Genomic DNA, 16,295 nt, shown 5'->3' with positions numbered 1-16,295 from the left:
GGTGTGAATGTCAAAAACAATTTCTCCTTATGTGCACTATTTGTATATTATATCCCATCCAAAAACAGCTTATAGCTGTAAAAAAGTGCGCGTCCAAGTAAAGCAGAGTTAACTGCGACAAAAAGTAATGATATCATAATGCGGCCATGTACGAGGTGTGCAGGTTGTAAAATTCATATTAGCTAATCAGATAATACAATGTTATTGTTAAAGTGTTAATGAGAACTATGTACTGCTAGTTTATAAGTGTGTGAGCATCTTCATAAATGCCACACAAATTTAATTCTCAATAAAGCAATGTGTATAGATTCTCTGATAGCAATAAATAACTTGAGTTTGGCCGCCTTTCCATACATAAGCTGTTTTTGGATGGGATTTCAATACTTTTGTTAGAATAAGCAATGCACTGTTAATAACAGTAGGTGAGTTTCCATGGTTTTGACAGAAACCCCAGATTACAGTGACAGAATATTAAAATATAACTGTAATTTTAGTGGCCAGGGCCGCCCACATGGGGGTTGGGGGTATTTTCCCCCTGCCCCAGCCCAAAAGGGCCCCTTGATTGCCTGTTTAAAGAAAGATCTATATACTCTAATAGAGCAGTCAGGATCTAGACCCTTCCTTGCCCCTGGGCCCCTCTTTAACTCTTTTCCCTGGGCCCCCTAATTTCTCTGGGCGGCCCTGTTAGTGGCATGCAACTGCAGTCAACTAACACCCATTTTAACTAGTAAACCCTTAATAACACTTTGCCTTTCATCTTGTACTGCATTAAAACGATCAAAATACTCTATTAGAGCAGTCACAAAATAGCTGTAACACTGCAATCAATATTTAGCATAGTTACAACTTCTACTTAGCATTGGATTGTATAGTTTAAATTACTAGCTACTTACACACTTTACAATATAAAAATATGACACTTGTAGAAATGTGACTGTTCTATTAGAGTATCTCAATCTACTTCAAGCATTGACTAATTCAAGTGAAGAAGCTACGCCCCTGCCAAGAGATCTTGTGAAATGAAATGAGAATAGTAAAGAAAAGGCAAGTATGTACAGAGACAATAGAGGGGCACGTAATTATGTCCTGTTGTAAATAAACGCCTTTAAAATTTATATTACTACTAAATAAGCGCACTAGAATAGGCTTGCTAATCTTATTTTCTTTATATCTTCAAAAAAAAAAAAAAAAAAAAAAAAAAAAAAGAATAGGCTTGTGAGGCTGTTGTCTCCAAGGTTGTCTCATTACTTGTCTTTCCATGTTGAAGGGATTTAGTCACAATTGGTGAGTTTAATTATACATGTATTTGTGTTGTAAAACTTAATTGTAAAAAGGTGATTAGCACATATCATGATAAACATGTATTTGTCACATTAGAGTCTCTCACGATTATTAGACATTGGACCAGGGTAAAAAATTTACTGGTTTTTTCGTTGTATCTTCCTGGTTTTTAGCTCGATTTCTTTCAAACCACAAAAGGTTTGAGGTTCAATAGTTAACCTATTCACCCACCGATTTTCAGCTTCTTCCCATACGCGGTTTACCCTGTAGGCGTGACAACATATTGGTGTTATTTTTCGTGAATAATCGATCATAACTCTTTTCCTGTTTATCGTATCCTAGCCAATGTTGGTACAGAGATGCGCCTTTATACCCGCCTTCTGTGTGCCAAATTGCAAGGCAATCGGATATGGCGTTCACATTTTATAGCAGTTTTTGTAAGTGTGCGAAAAGAGGAAGAAAAATAAGAATAAAAAAAACGAAGAAACTAAGCCTCGTGTCACATTACTGAGCCTCTTTCACAATTCATTCTGGACCGGGGTATCAATTCGGCTATTGTTAAAACAGAACAGCTATCTCGCAAGTCCGCAATCCGCAATTCCAAATCTTCCAACTATTCGGATAGATCTTCCAGTTTGCGTACCCACTTAGATCCCTCCTCTCAATGCGCTTTAGATCTAGCCTCAGCCAAAGGGGCCTCCAACTGGCTTACCACCCAGCCCCTACAGGAACATGGCTTTGCACTGCATAAGTCTGCGTTTCACGATGCCGTGGCACTACGTTATGGGTGGTCTCCTCAGCGGACTCCTGCTCACTGTGCATGTGGGACTTCCTTTTCAGTGGAGCATGCTTTATCCTGTCCCAAGGGTGGCTTACCTTCTATCCGACACAATGAGATCAGAGATCTAACTGCTACCCTGTTGACTGAAGTATGCTCTCAGGTAGCTGTTGAACCAGAGCTCCAGCCGGTTTCACAGCTGGACTACCCTGCTTCTGCCAATATCCAAGATGGTGCCCGTCTTGACATCGCCATGAATGGTTTTTGGGGTGGAAGAAGTGAAAGATGTTTTGTGGATGTGCGGGTGTTCAACCCTCTGGCTGCTTCTAATGTGTCCTCATCACTGGTCTCCTGTTATCGGAGGCACGAGAACATTAAGAAACGTGCGTATGCTCAGAGAATTCGTGAGGAGGAGCATGCCTCTTTTACCCCCCTGGTAATGTCTGCCTCTGGTGGTCTGGCTCATGAGGCTTCTGTTTTTTATCAACGCTTGGCTCATCAACTTTCAAACAAGTGGGGTGATGATTACTCTGTTGTCATGGGGTGGTTAAGGTGCTGTCTATCTTTTTCTCTCTTGCGGTCCTCCATACAATGCATCCGCGGAGCCCGCATCCATCGGTCACTATGTTAAGACTCCCCCAATTGTGGAGCTGATTCGGGCAGAGTCTCAGTTTGCCGTGGACTAAGAAAGTCCCGGTTTGTCCAGCACAGGCCATTTATGTGCTGGGGGTGGTAGGCAAGGGCAGTCCATCAAGCCCGGGTTAAAAAAAAAAAAAAAAAAAAATTTTTTTTTGAAGTCGCATATCTCGGGAACGCTTGAAGCGATTTTGCTCAAATTTGGAATGTGGAGTGCTGAAGGTGGAGGGAGTGTCCACAGCAAAAATCGTCTTGTTTTATCAAGGCAGCACAGAGCTACGGAGGTGCGAAAATTGCGTTTTCTTTCTTCCTGTCAATATACTCACGGGTGTTGCGCGCCGGATTCTTGGGCCGCACGACACACTACCGTGTGTCTTGATGTAGCTCGTTGTCTTTCTCTACGAGTTTGATTTACAACATGTCTGTCTTCGGTGGTTAAGCTTGCACGCCTATTTTTGTCATATGCATTCCGTCTAGCCCGCCTGTCAGTGTGATAAGGTTCTATTAGTACTACAAGTACAGCTAGTTAGCTCAGTACCTGGTCTCTCTTCCTTCAGGCGTTTCTTGTGCTCTTCGTAGTCTGTCGCGCTCTCTCCTTCTAGCCAACCTTTCTTCTCGTTCAGCCATCAAACCACGTGCTAATCCATGTGGAGTAAAAGTACACCGCTCATGAAATTTTCGTGAAGCAGCGTGGAGCAATCCGTTTTCTTTCAGTATATTTTCGTGAACGCGACATACGTACCATTCACTAACAGTGTGGGGCAATCCGTTTTCGTTCGGTAAATTTTCGTGTACGCAACGTAGGTACCATTTCTCGACTATACTGGGGCTCGCTCAGGCTCGCCCCAATAAGTAATCACATGCATGAGTTAGTCTTACTACATGGCCAACAGCGGGCCAACAATATTTTGCTTGATTTGCCAAATTTTTCCTCCTCCAAAGTTTCCCTCCGTACGGTAGCTAGCTATAAGGAAAAATTAGAAATTTTAAGTTCGATTAGGGATCATAGATAGCGACTGGATTAGGGATTAAATGTTCACTAGTATATCTGCAGGTGTAGGTCAGTAGGTGACCCCCATTATTTCCGTACTTTTTCCTATGATCCCTACTTAAAATTCCTAATTTTTCCTTATACTTGTTTGTTTATTATTTTTGTAACACTGGTGAACCCACTCATACTGCAACAAAAGAAAGAATAATATAATGCCAGAGTATAATGATTTTGTCTGAAGCTATCATCAATTACTGACTCTTTGATCCTTTACTAGCTGTTTCACCTTATTGCTAGCTAGGTTAAGTAATCATTTATTTAAAGTCTCCAGTTTTTGTTAGGTTAGGTAATCCATAGGCTGCAGCACATGTTGCTGTCAGACCTTCAGTGTTGGTTAAAGTGCTAATAACAATAACAAAAGTGAAGTGGCCATTCCGCTTCGCTTTCAGCTATGTTCAATGTTCAGCTCATTAGGCAGGCAGCGCTACAAATGAAGAACAGTAGGAGAAGCACCTCTGCAATCAATCCAATCACCACGAAATATGGGGTCCAAAATGGGCTATTTCACCCCATTGGTATACTCTATTTTGGGGGGATTGGGAGGTGCAGCCACTACTGCTTACAAGAGATTGGCATCTCTGCTTGCTGCTAAGAGAGACCAGAGTTATAATATAGTGTACTGTCCTGAATTAGATAGTTTTTCTTACTGATGTCAGCTGTAACCTGCATGCTTGTGTGGAGCTAGGTCTCATCATGGCAGCCCAGTGAGCACCTGACCTTGCAATATCTGAGGGTCAGATGCTTCCATCACATGTACTTTGATTGTTGTTTCTTGTTTTTTTCATTTACTTGTTATATATATAAAGATGATTTGCGCACCCCAACTATTAATTACTGACTTGAAAGTGAAGTGGCTATTATACTTCGCTTTCACCTACACTACGTTCATGGTAGCACAATGCATGGCTTCTCGTTTATTTCTGTGGTGACTGGATCAGTTGCAGAGGCGCTTCTTCTTCGTTTGTAACGTTATGAATCAACACCTTGGACTATCAGCAAAAACAAAGGGGACACTGGCAAAGGAGGACATAGGAAGTCCATGATGCGTGCCTTTTACATATTGTGTGCAGTATGCCAAAAGGCACATCTCAAGACAAAGCAATTTTGAACAGTGAAAAAATCAAGCCCATAGCCTTGGCTGTTATCAAATTACACTTGTCTGTAGGCATCAGGCAGACAGGCAGTTAGTCAGTTAGTAGACAATTCCATTAAATAATATTTAAAATTTATTTGTAGCAATCTATTGGAAGCATTTAGGGTTGTACTGAAGGCACTTTTGAACTTGGTTATACCTAACCAATACTGCCAAGGTACCAGGATGGTATTGTGAAGCTGATTTTTTTGGCCAGATAAACCCAAACCTCCTAATAATATTAAAGTTGTGTATATATAGTGACCTGTCAATTAGAAAATTTCTTTGCTCAAAGGTATTATGGTACTTCTGTTATAGTATTGTTACGCAGTATCTTATTCAGTACATTTTCCTGAGTTTAGTTGTCATTCAGGACCACATATATATTAATCTAGAAAGGGACATGGTCACTAGTAACAATGCATTGAAAATGTTTCTGGCTCAATTTTCTGTAATGTTTCTAGTTTGAGAGCAGTTATAGACAACACCACTACACAAAAAGATGGCAATAAATCTATTGTGTAAACCACATTATTATCTGTGTGTATATAACTTCAATCATATTTAGTGACGGCTGAAATACAGTAATGGGCTATAGAATCACAATGATGATTAATTCAGTAAACATCATCTATCTCCATGTGATTTTACTTGTGCGTATATGTAACAGTCAAAAGCCCTATATATGTGTGCACAGTATATGTACTTAAGCAGTATACCTTACTCACATTATACAGTAACACTCTCAAGATGTTCTTGATAAAAAGTTTGTTATTTGGATTACTCCTTGCAGCTAATGGGCGTCCACTGGATCTTATCAACTGTACAATTCCTTATGATGATCTCAATATCAGTACTGTTGTGATAATTAATGCTACACAATATTGTCATGTTGATAACTGTACAGTAAAGATCTTAAAGACTGGAAATGAACTGAATATTGCATATCATAATGATCAATATAATCTGGGCTGTACAACCACTACACTACAGCTACTTGAGGTTAATGATAACTTTTGTGAGCAAAGCAATAATAAAGTGGTTATGTGCATTCTGGATTCCATTGTTAGTATAATACTGATTGTTCTTAATACTGTAGTATTGATAGTCGTCATTAATCAGAAGAAATATTCTTCACTTCCATTCCGTTTGCTTCTAGCAGCAACTGTGGTATGGATATTTGCTTTTTCAATCATATTGATTCTTTCACTCACAAGGTTTAGTTTGAGAGTTTCAAATGCATTTTGTATTTTGATTTTAATACTTGTGAGTGCTTCATTTCATTGTGGAAAATTATTAGAACTGGAGGCATTCATTGCAATATTCCATACATTTTACAGATGTCATAAACTTTATCCACCGCTGTCTGAGAAAGTCAAAAGGAAACTGTTCTGGATGTATCTGATAGTAGCATTCTTTGTCATAACAATCATCAATGCTAGCAGGGGTATAATAATTGTTGTTCTGCTGAGCGCAAGTTACTTAAATTCCAACAAGTTTTGTATTTCAATGCCAGCTATGTTTACAGTTACTCCGATTACTCAGTACATAAGTGTAGCAGTGTTTATTGTGTTGTTAAAAGCTAAAATATTATTTATGATATTAAACGGAATTTTGTTTTATGTTCTGTCAAAGAACAACAATTCACCACAAGCTAGAAAAAGTCAAATTTGCCTAATAAAAATTGCCGTATTATTGGTATGTACGAGTGGAGTGGGTTTACTGGTCTACTACTTAGCTGTTGCAGTCAGTCCAAACTACAGCTACCTGGTTGCTGCCATTGTGATGATATGTAAAAGATGTGTACTCTTGTATATTCTATTATACACACTGACCATGTGAATGTATGATTTTAACACATAATACTAATTTGCAGTCACAGATTGTAGATCTGCACACATCCAGTCGAATAACATACACAATTATTGTACACAATATTAAGTATATATATACATTGGCAGACTGTACATACATGTGTTCAATGATTGTATTTTTACTACATGCCACTAACAGAATGTCAGTAAATTTCCTATTGAACATGTATAGCTGTTAAGAGTGTCATACACAATTGCAGGGACATATCTATATCGTATTATACAAAAAAAAAAAAGGTTTCTACATTTAAAGGCATATACTAGGAGCCAGCCCTTACCTGCTGACAGATGTTGTTGGATTTAGTATTTACAGTTTTACGAATTACACATCAATTGTTTTCTATAATGTTTCACCCCTTTGAGTCATGGCTTATGTTAATAGTCATGAGGTACATGTATAGGTGTTGGGTTATAATTGCAAACAAAAAAAACTGGGGAATCAAGATAATTATGCATTTGGGACATTGAATGTATCCTGTAGTGGATCCCTATGACTGTTCTATTAGACTATACTGCCTATGCTATATATCAGGGATACTGCCCCTATTCCTGGCTGGCACAATCCCAGGACCCCTAACATTGACTCATGCTTCACACCATATCCAGTGTTTAATAACATGTGTTCAATAGAACATGCGTGTAACACTGTGTGTGGGCATACTAGAACCAGCTGTTACCTTGAACACCCTCAATATCTAGACACATTGATGCAATTTCTTCCAACATTGCATCATTTTCACAAATTTCTATGTCACGTACTCTACACACAGACAAACAAATTACATGGAGCAAATTAAAGTCCGTACAAGTACTAATTAATCACACACAAGTTTTCTCTTCTAATGTGTATATAGCACTTTCCTATTTTACCCTATACAAGGATATGCTAACAACTTTCTGTATGAGCTGTTGAGGCTCAGGTATGGCTATTATATGAAGGTGGCCTCAGGTCCTGACTTAATCTGACAAGCAATTATATTTGAAGTGAGTTAACAATACAGCATCTATGTAAAACAAATAGTAAATCTGATCATACTGGATTGTATTGCATATAAATTTGATACATGCATGTTATATATCTTCTTACAAGTACTGTACAATAACAATATCACCTGAATACATAGGATCATATAATCTGTGATGGCTATTTCATATCCCAGGGCACAGGAGTTTACAGAAGTTCCTGTTCAAGTTTTAAGATATCTTCTGGGTTGTGAAGAGATAAACTTTCTAACTACAGTACTAGAGAGAAGCTATAAACTATACTGCAACCATGTCCAGTGCCTTTGTATGGGTGGCATCACATGGCGTGAAAATGCTAAAAGTATTGGCATGTGGCGAGGATTTCTACAAGATAAAACAATGGAGCCAGAGATTAACAAAGAAATTGGTTCGTCACTGTACACTGCTGGGACTGATGGCCAGGCTGAAAATTAACACAGACTGTTTCTTAACATATGTTTAAATCATCGCAATAGTGTGTAAAAAGATTAACTGTGTAAAATTTAGTAGGTGTAAGTGCTGTACTGGTGCTTTTTGTAAAAACATTTCCATATTTATTTATTCCATTGGTAAACAATACTATTCGTGGTTGTTATGATGTCACAAACTAGTCTGATTGGCTCCACTATGGGGTGATAAATTAGTTATTACTGGGTGATAATTTATTGCACAGTAACAGAACCACTTTGTCTATAGCTGTGTGGTATAGCTATCATTCAGCGTGGCACTTTGATATTCATATGCACTGGGATTCAAGTTAGATAAACTTACATTTCTATATGCAATAGGTGTTTAAGATCATACTTACACAACAGAACTACAATGTAACAGAACTAGCTACTTAACTATACTGTAGCAGTATTGCGCAGTAAAACAATACATGGCTTCATTCAGACAATGTTTGACAATGAAGGTACCACATATGTGGTATATCTACTATGTAACAATACTGGTGGATTGTTAGCATTAGAATCATGATGACATTAATTTAGCAGATATACAAAAGAAGTACAGTATTGCATGTCAAGGCTAAAAATATGCATAAAAATTCTATGGTGGTATTTAGATGAAAACCTGTTGAAGTTCTATACAAAATTATATAGAGACTTACATAAATTGAGGGAATTTTTCTCAAATTGTGAGTCTTAAGACCACTGTGTACCTTAAGTTATACATTGTATTTATGTTATACTGTATCAGATTTATATTTTGGACAATAAGAAGGATGAATTGCTATACTGTATCTGTATTCATACAAGACTTTACTTTCTTCTCTTCCCCCTGTGCAGTGGTTTTCTTTTACGTTTGCCCATAGTTTTATTGTTCATTTTTCTTAGTGTTCCTGTCTTGATAGCTCTTTCCCATTCTTTGCTATGTAATGCATAGATCTTCATGGCTACCTGTGCATCTTCAACCTGAATTAAGTGTATGCAGATTTTACGTTAACAGTGAACATCTACTAATACACAAATGTCAAGGCACATGATAGCGTATTGTGTGGTCAAGCAAAGCTGGTGCAGTGCAGTGTGTATTACACAGGAATAGAAAAAATGCAATTTTTATGCATTCATATGTGGCTTGGTTATACCTAGATGTAAACAATTTTGGCAATGGAAATTTTCTTGGAATGGGACACCTTTCATACCAAATTTGAGCTGTCCAGTCTTTGGTCTTCCTGCAGGAATGCTGAAAAATACAGTATGCAGGACCAGCACATGTGCAAGTAACAAGTACAGTGTATGGTGGTGAATTGTGTGTTTGGTATCAATCGTGATATAAAATGGCAGCTTCACTGAGCTTCAATAAGTTCGACTGAAATACTTTCATAGAACAGTCACCCAGAACAAACAAACAACAAACATGCACAAATTGACATGGATTCAAATCATGGACCTTATCACTACTGCCAGCTTTTCATCTCCCTTAATATCTACATTGTAAATAAAACTTATAATCTACAGCTCTTTCTAGGAAACTTCTAAAAGATTCTATGACTGCTGAATTAAAATACATTTCTGCTGGAGTAACAAATTAAAACGACTTGAATAATAATAAAAGATGCTATTTTGAATAATTCTGTTATGCATGTTGAAAACAAAGACATGTGAAAGAAGGCTCTAAGCTAGCTGTATAGGGGTTGCAAATATAAAAAAAGGATATCCATACCAAGTTGTAAAAACAGGTGTGGTTATCAAACAGGCAGAGTTTAAAATCAAAGGTGGCGGCCAAGAAGTGGTTGCAATGATGTTAATGCCATGTACGCATGCATAACTTACAGTATGAATTTCCAGCAGCTGTAAAATGTCTGCATGTTGCTACCAAATGAAACATGTATGATCCATTTACAAACACCTAATAAATAGACCCCGATGAGACAGAATTGCATGCAATACTGACTACCAGAAATCAGTAAAATATCAAAGTTGACTATTAAAAAATCACGTGCAACATATTTAGTTGTTGTTTTGTTAAACAATGAAATACATTACGGCCAATTTAAACCAAACAGTAACTAGCAGAAGTAAAACAATGCAAAGATATTCAAAAAGAGATTACCCTTAGTCCAAATCTGCATGTGCTAGCTATACTGTAATTTGGAACACTATAGAAGCTCTGCTGGTTCCAAGACTTCTGAGGAGACGTGATATTGGTGTACAGTGATACCACAAAGCTTCTCACGATTGGTACTCACAGTGCAATAAAATTAACCATAACATCATACCCCAACTAATTCTGCATCAATTTATGGATTGCTAATGTGTCATCTTGTAAATACAGTTGACGACAAAAAAAAAAAAAATTGACACCACATTTTTATGATGTACTAGATGAATAAAAAATTAAAAAATTTAAGAGGGAGAATAGGGATTGCTGAAAAAATCCTAGAATCAAGAAGGGATTGCTGGGATGGTAATGTAAACCACAAATCCCTATTTTGACTCTCTGTCATAAATCTTTAGTTACATGCTCTGTCATTTTGAGTCAAAATAGGGATTTGTACCATCCCAGCGATCCCTTCTTGTTTCATGGCTTTTTTCAGTGATCTCTATTCTCCCTCTTAAAATTTTCAATTTTTATTCATCTAGTTTATGTACTTTTTATTAATCCAGTGATGGATTATGGATTTCTTTGATTGATAATGAAGACTGTGGTGAATAGTGTAATTTTGCATTCTGCATAGTAACGCTGTCAGTACACACATGAAACTGATCAAATGAAACTGATCAAATTGCAGTGTGCATACAGACTGAGAGTCTCCTAATATGAGCTAAAATTTACATTACTGGCGTCTTTAATAGCTGTCAAATTCAGTGCAAGGATTGTTGTTATACACTTGACTGCATTATTAGAGTATTTACGTAACTGCTCTATTAGAGTATTTAATCTGGATAACCTGCCCACGTACAATAATCATGGCCTTGCAACAAAGTCTTCAGCACAGATTAAGTTTCCTGGCCTGTACTGAGTTTAATAAGGACAGATTCTATTAGCCACAAGCAACACACACCAAAAAACCTAACTATGACTGTGATCTTGTATGGCTTCTTGTGCGTAATGGCATTTTGGCAAGAAGAAATGGCCCGGTTTGGGCTGTTTCCATCCGAAAACGAAATCAAAAATAGGTCATGGACACGAGGAAGGACTCAGTAAGCATGGTTATATAGTTTTTAGCACGAGAAAGTGGACAACACGGCAAATTTCAGTTTTATCCCAAGTACACATACTGTTTCCTTTTCACTTGATACTTACCAGTAGACCAATAATCATTGCAAATAACCACCAGATGGTGGTTTTGAGTTGGAGGATGCTTTCCAAGGTGGTTTTTAGATGTGCGTTCTATTAGAGTTTTTGCAAAAAGTATATGCGATCCCTATTATGAATCCACTATCATGGTTCATGATACACATTGTACATTGTTAGCTTTGTTTATACAACTTACAGAACAGTGCTCTCCATCTTGTATATCCAAATCAAGAAGAGCTTTAGCTAACTTTTTCAATGAAGGAGTTCTTCCCTATAGTCATACAGTAAGTATAATTGAGAAGTACACTAACACAAATATTATAAACTGTTGATGCTACATGTCCATTGTACATGCTTGTATCCAGGGCTCTACATATTTGTACTAGTAGGACCATATGATGTTTGAAAGCTTGTACCTCGGAGGCAGGTAAATGTCATCAATTTAAAACTACTCTAATAGAACAGTCATTCTGTTGACGTTTAATAAAAACAAGTTTTTGTTGTTCTACTACTAAATACCAAGCATCCAGGTAATACCACATATACGTAGCTATCCTTTAAAAGGTAACAACCATCTACCTGTATGTAAAGTTTATAATCGATATATAATTTCAATACTATTGACAACATATATAGTGGAATCTCTCTTATCCAGGCAGTCTTGCTCACATGGGTGTGGTCAGACAGACACACGCATGCATACATGTGCACCATCTACTTGAGCAAGACATTTTTCATAGTCACTATGAGAGAAATATGAATTTGTGGCACAAGCTATTTTTATCCAAGCTTGGACAATAAATTGCAGATTTCCTTTTGACCAGTAATACAAAACTTTACCCAGACATATGTAAGTTCACAGGTTTCATGTGTATGCACGCAAACATTGCTTGTCCAGAAACCTTCATCCCAAACCCTTTATGGGAGGTATCCACCCCTTCAAACCTTGGAAGCCGCCCACAGCAACAAGTAGCATGATAGACGGAGCCTCAGGATAAATTCTGGACTATTGACGAACTGTACACATCACAGAAACAACAATGTCTTGTTGGAATCTCCTGATTGTTGGAATCTCCTGATTGTTCTTCACACACACACACAAACACACGCACGCTTTTCATAAAAAATAATCACTTATCAAATCAAGCACATGCCCAGTCAGTCTCTGGCTGGTGTGGGTGCATACCTGCCTTGACATTCACATGTAAATCACATGTACATCATGCGTATGTAGTACTGCAACATGGGCTACGCTTACAGTAGTTTACATTATACCAGATGTTGCATGTAGGTATATTCAAGCTTACTCCAGTGTACTTCTTGAAGGGAGGATACCTTGCTGTATCTCGGATGCTTTTCTTAGGATGATCCAACAACAAAGCCTATAGCACAAAACAACAAAATTTACACATATCAAAAATTAACACCTACCTTTAAATCATTGCGTAAAGCATGTCCAACTAAAATCTTCCCTTTGAGCAAACCAGACACTTCCTTCTGCACAACATTGAACTCTTCAGCTACAAAAATGATTAATTTCAAAGCACACAGGGTTTTCCCTAAATAGCAGGGTTCAGGGTCTATAATAACACAGGGTTCAGGGTCTTCCCTAAATAGCAGTAGCGCGGTACAGCACCACTCTACTTTGCTCCAATGTGGTAACAAGAATGTCTATATTAAACAAAATGGCTGTGATGCTGATAGCAAAGCAACAGTTTTACCACTCTACCTGGGAGGTATAGCATACACATGGGTATAAAAACGTATATAGATTAAGTGTGAGAAAAGGTATGCAGTTAGGCCATATTTTCTGTTCCCATCCATTGTCAATACGTATCCATTGTCAACATTTTACTTGTATACAGTAATGATATTTTTGTGAATGAGTATGTCAGTGTGTTATAGAGATGCAACAATATATTGATATATCGCGTATCGTATCGTTTTAATACAACATCGCTGTATCGATACAAAGTCAAACTGTATCGATATATCACGTATATAAGCCATGATATAAGCCACAATATATCATATATCGACATATCGTGGCTTGTTAACATGGCTGACAATCAAATTATTGTACATTGTGGTTAAACTGAATACTATGTAATGCTTCTCAAAGAAAAATTAGCTCACTTATTTCTCTTAAAAAAACAAAAAAGCAACATTAAAAAACAACATAGACCATTGCTTAGACTCCACTTTGTATCGCACAATATATCGCTGTATCGTGATACACCAGAGGAAATATATGGATACATCTACACACTGTATCGTTGCAACTCTAGTATGTTACCACATCATCACATATCACCACATTGCCTGGAACTTAAAGATACTGTAAGAAAGAATCACAAGATATCTATTACCTACACAATCACTGGTTTTAATCTATTAGAATTATATAGTAAAGGAGTAACAGAAATAAGGGAACAGTGAACTTGCTTGCCATTATGCCTGAGCAAAGGATGGGGACTGGACCAGAATATCTATTTGGTGTTTTACACTTGTCCTATTTTACAGTGTCCCTCTCACCTTGCACGTACCATCAATTATTGCACAAAGTTTGACACATATGTCGAAGTGACCCTCTCCAGGCATAATTATTTTATTTGCCCAGATTGAAGAGACACATAATAGAACTCGTACATCAAACATTCTACCAATACAATCAGACAGAGCTACAGCTTCACATTAACAAACATACCCTTTTCAGACCGAACATCTTCTACTCTTATCCCACTGTACTTAGTACGAAAATCAGTCACCCACTCTTGTGGAGCCACATACTTGTCGTACAAAATGTGCCCAAACCGATTAACCAATGAGCAACGAGCTAACATACTATCCTCTCCTTCAAAACCTGTTCCAACCATTTCACAGTCCAGAGCAATGTACTTAGTAGGCCTGAGAGGAAATAAGGGTCACCCTCACTATTATAAACATGATAGCTAGTACAATAAAACTTCTCTAATCAGGTCACTATATAAAAGCCTTATTGTATTATATAATAACGGACACCATATAAGTTATTATTTTTATCGCTATGTATGTAAAGTAACAGAGTAGTGGACACCATATAAGTTATTATTTTTATCGCTATGTAACAGTGTAACAGTTACAGATTAATGGTTATGCCCATCATGTAACAGAGTAACAGCTAAAATGCTGTTACAATGCGTTTTAAAACAATTTTTGGTCCCATATCTTGCCACATATGTTATATATTGTATAAAAAGGTCACCTACACTGTATCTAAACTGGCAATTATAAAATTTCTCAAACATGTTATTTGCGCACAAAGTGATCTGCCTAATACAAACACCTGCTTAGGTCAGAAGCTTTGCACCCACACAGTAAAATGTAGCAGAGTAGACAGTCTCAATGTACATCATAGTATCTTACTCAGTGCATTTTCCAGAGACAAGTTCCACAGTGGATGACTTGGCATCTTCACGAGGTTTCTTTTGTAGGGGAGTGGCTACTTCTCCATTTATCTCAGATATATCAACATCATCAAACCAAATTTCTGGGCTACTAAATATGAATATATCCAAAGTCACATCAAGGATAGAATATATACATAAGCATATAAGTTGAAACTAAACCAGACACAGATAACCAAAAGCGCACACATGCTACTGGTTGTGACTAGACATTCTTATCCAGCAAATTCATAAAAGTGAGTGGCATTAAGAGTGGGTGATAGGTGTCGTGCACTATAGGAGCTTAAACCATATTTCTACTAAATTTGAATTGCAATTAACTTGCATGGGTAATTAAAATAGTCAGCAGCACCAGACTAAGCTTTACCAGAGAACGTACAAAATAGACATACACAAATGGGACAAAATCGGTGAGAGTTTACAATGGTGAATGTAAATAAGTTAAATGAACTAGAAGCTGACTAGGATCATAGTAACTGTAGCGCATAGCTGTTCACACCAGTTTTTGTAGAGCCATGCAAGGGGTAGCCTAGCCACTTCCAGTTTACTGGAATCAAGATAGTAATCAAGTAGTCAAGGAGCCTTGAGCAATGGATCAAATGGTCAAGAAGTCAATAGGAACAGGTAATCAAACACCTTAGAAAACTAACCTTCAGCAACACGAGAATTTTTACCAAGGTTTTTACAATTAGTGATCAAGGAATCAAGCATATTATAGGTGCAATCAATCAAAGTAAAATTTTATTGATTAAAGTTCTTGATTCCGGTCGCACATGTTTCAGAGTACATGAAAGGACAATAATGTGACATCACAAAAAAACATTCCTATTGGAAATCTGTTGCTCTTGTATCGTAACAGCAAAGTTTCATGACCAGTGATTGTGAAACTTTGCTACAATGAATCCAATAGAAATGTACGTGCTTGTGACGTCACATTATATTGCGTTTCCTGTCTCTTTCATGTACTTCTATTATTTTATTTATTACTTATTACTGTTATCTATGCGTTTATATAACGGTAAAAGTGGCTACCCCTTGGTACACACTGAACGCTAACCCACCTTGATTTTGCTCTTTTATCCAGCTTTCTTTTACAAGTATCTTTCCCACGCTTACTGCTTTTGTCGTCATGCTGCATCGTCTGCCACGTGTAACTGAGTAGTAAACAAACGCAATACACCAAAATAACACGCTTACTTTAAGCAGAGCTTTCCAGTTCCGTGATATGTTTCCTGCCTTCCGTATCTTATGTGGTTCCTGCTGAGCATCCATGCTGAAATCATTAATCAGAAATCGAGCAAAAACCAAATACCACAATCACAAGTATAGCCAGGTTCTTTTGTAAATCACG

The 16,295-nt window shown here is 37.4% G+C and overlaps 1 protein-coding gene across 2 annotated transcripts; it reads right to left on the bottom strand.

The window, feature by feature from the left end:
• Positions 1-7,482: 7,482 nt before the first annotated feature.
• On the bottom strand, positions 7,483-16,294 carry LOC136254392 (RNA exonuclease 4-like). Of its 2 annotated transcripts, none has more exons than XM_066047088.1 (9): positions 16,142-16,294; positions 16,006-16,085; positions 14,904-15,035; positions 14,206-14,405; positions 12,930-13,018; positions 12,806-12,880; positions 11,695-11,769; positions 9,021-9,169; positions 7,483-7,756 (listed from the first exon to the last, which is right to left on the bottom strand). In XM_066047088.1, the coding sequence occupies exons 1-9, from the start codon at positions 16,214-16,216 to the stop codon at positions 7,726-7,728; spliced, it is 906 nt and encodes a 301-aa protein (XP_065903160.1). In that variant the 5' UTR covers positions 16,217-16,294; the 3' UTR covers positions 7,483-7,725. The 2 variants fall into 2 exon arrangements, with proteins under 2 accessions (XP_065903160.1, XP_065903161.1); XM_066047089.1 differs by having other exon boundaries at positions 14,904-15,032.
• Between the last annotated feature and the right edge of the window lies 1 nt (position 16,295).

The sequence above is a fragment of the Dysidea avara genome, chromosome 4 (genome assembly GCF_963678975.1).
Source record: "Dysidea avara chromosome 4, odDysAvar1.4, whole genome shotgun sequence".
Lineage (NCBI taxonomy): Eukaryota > Metazoa > Porifera > Demospongiae > Dictyoceratida > Dysideidae > Dysidea > Dysidea avara.
This window is presented reverse-complemented; position numbering and strand designations above follow the sequence as displayed.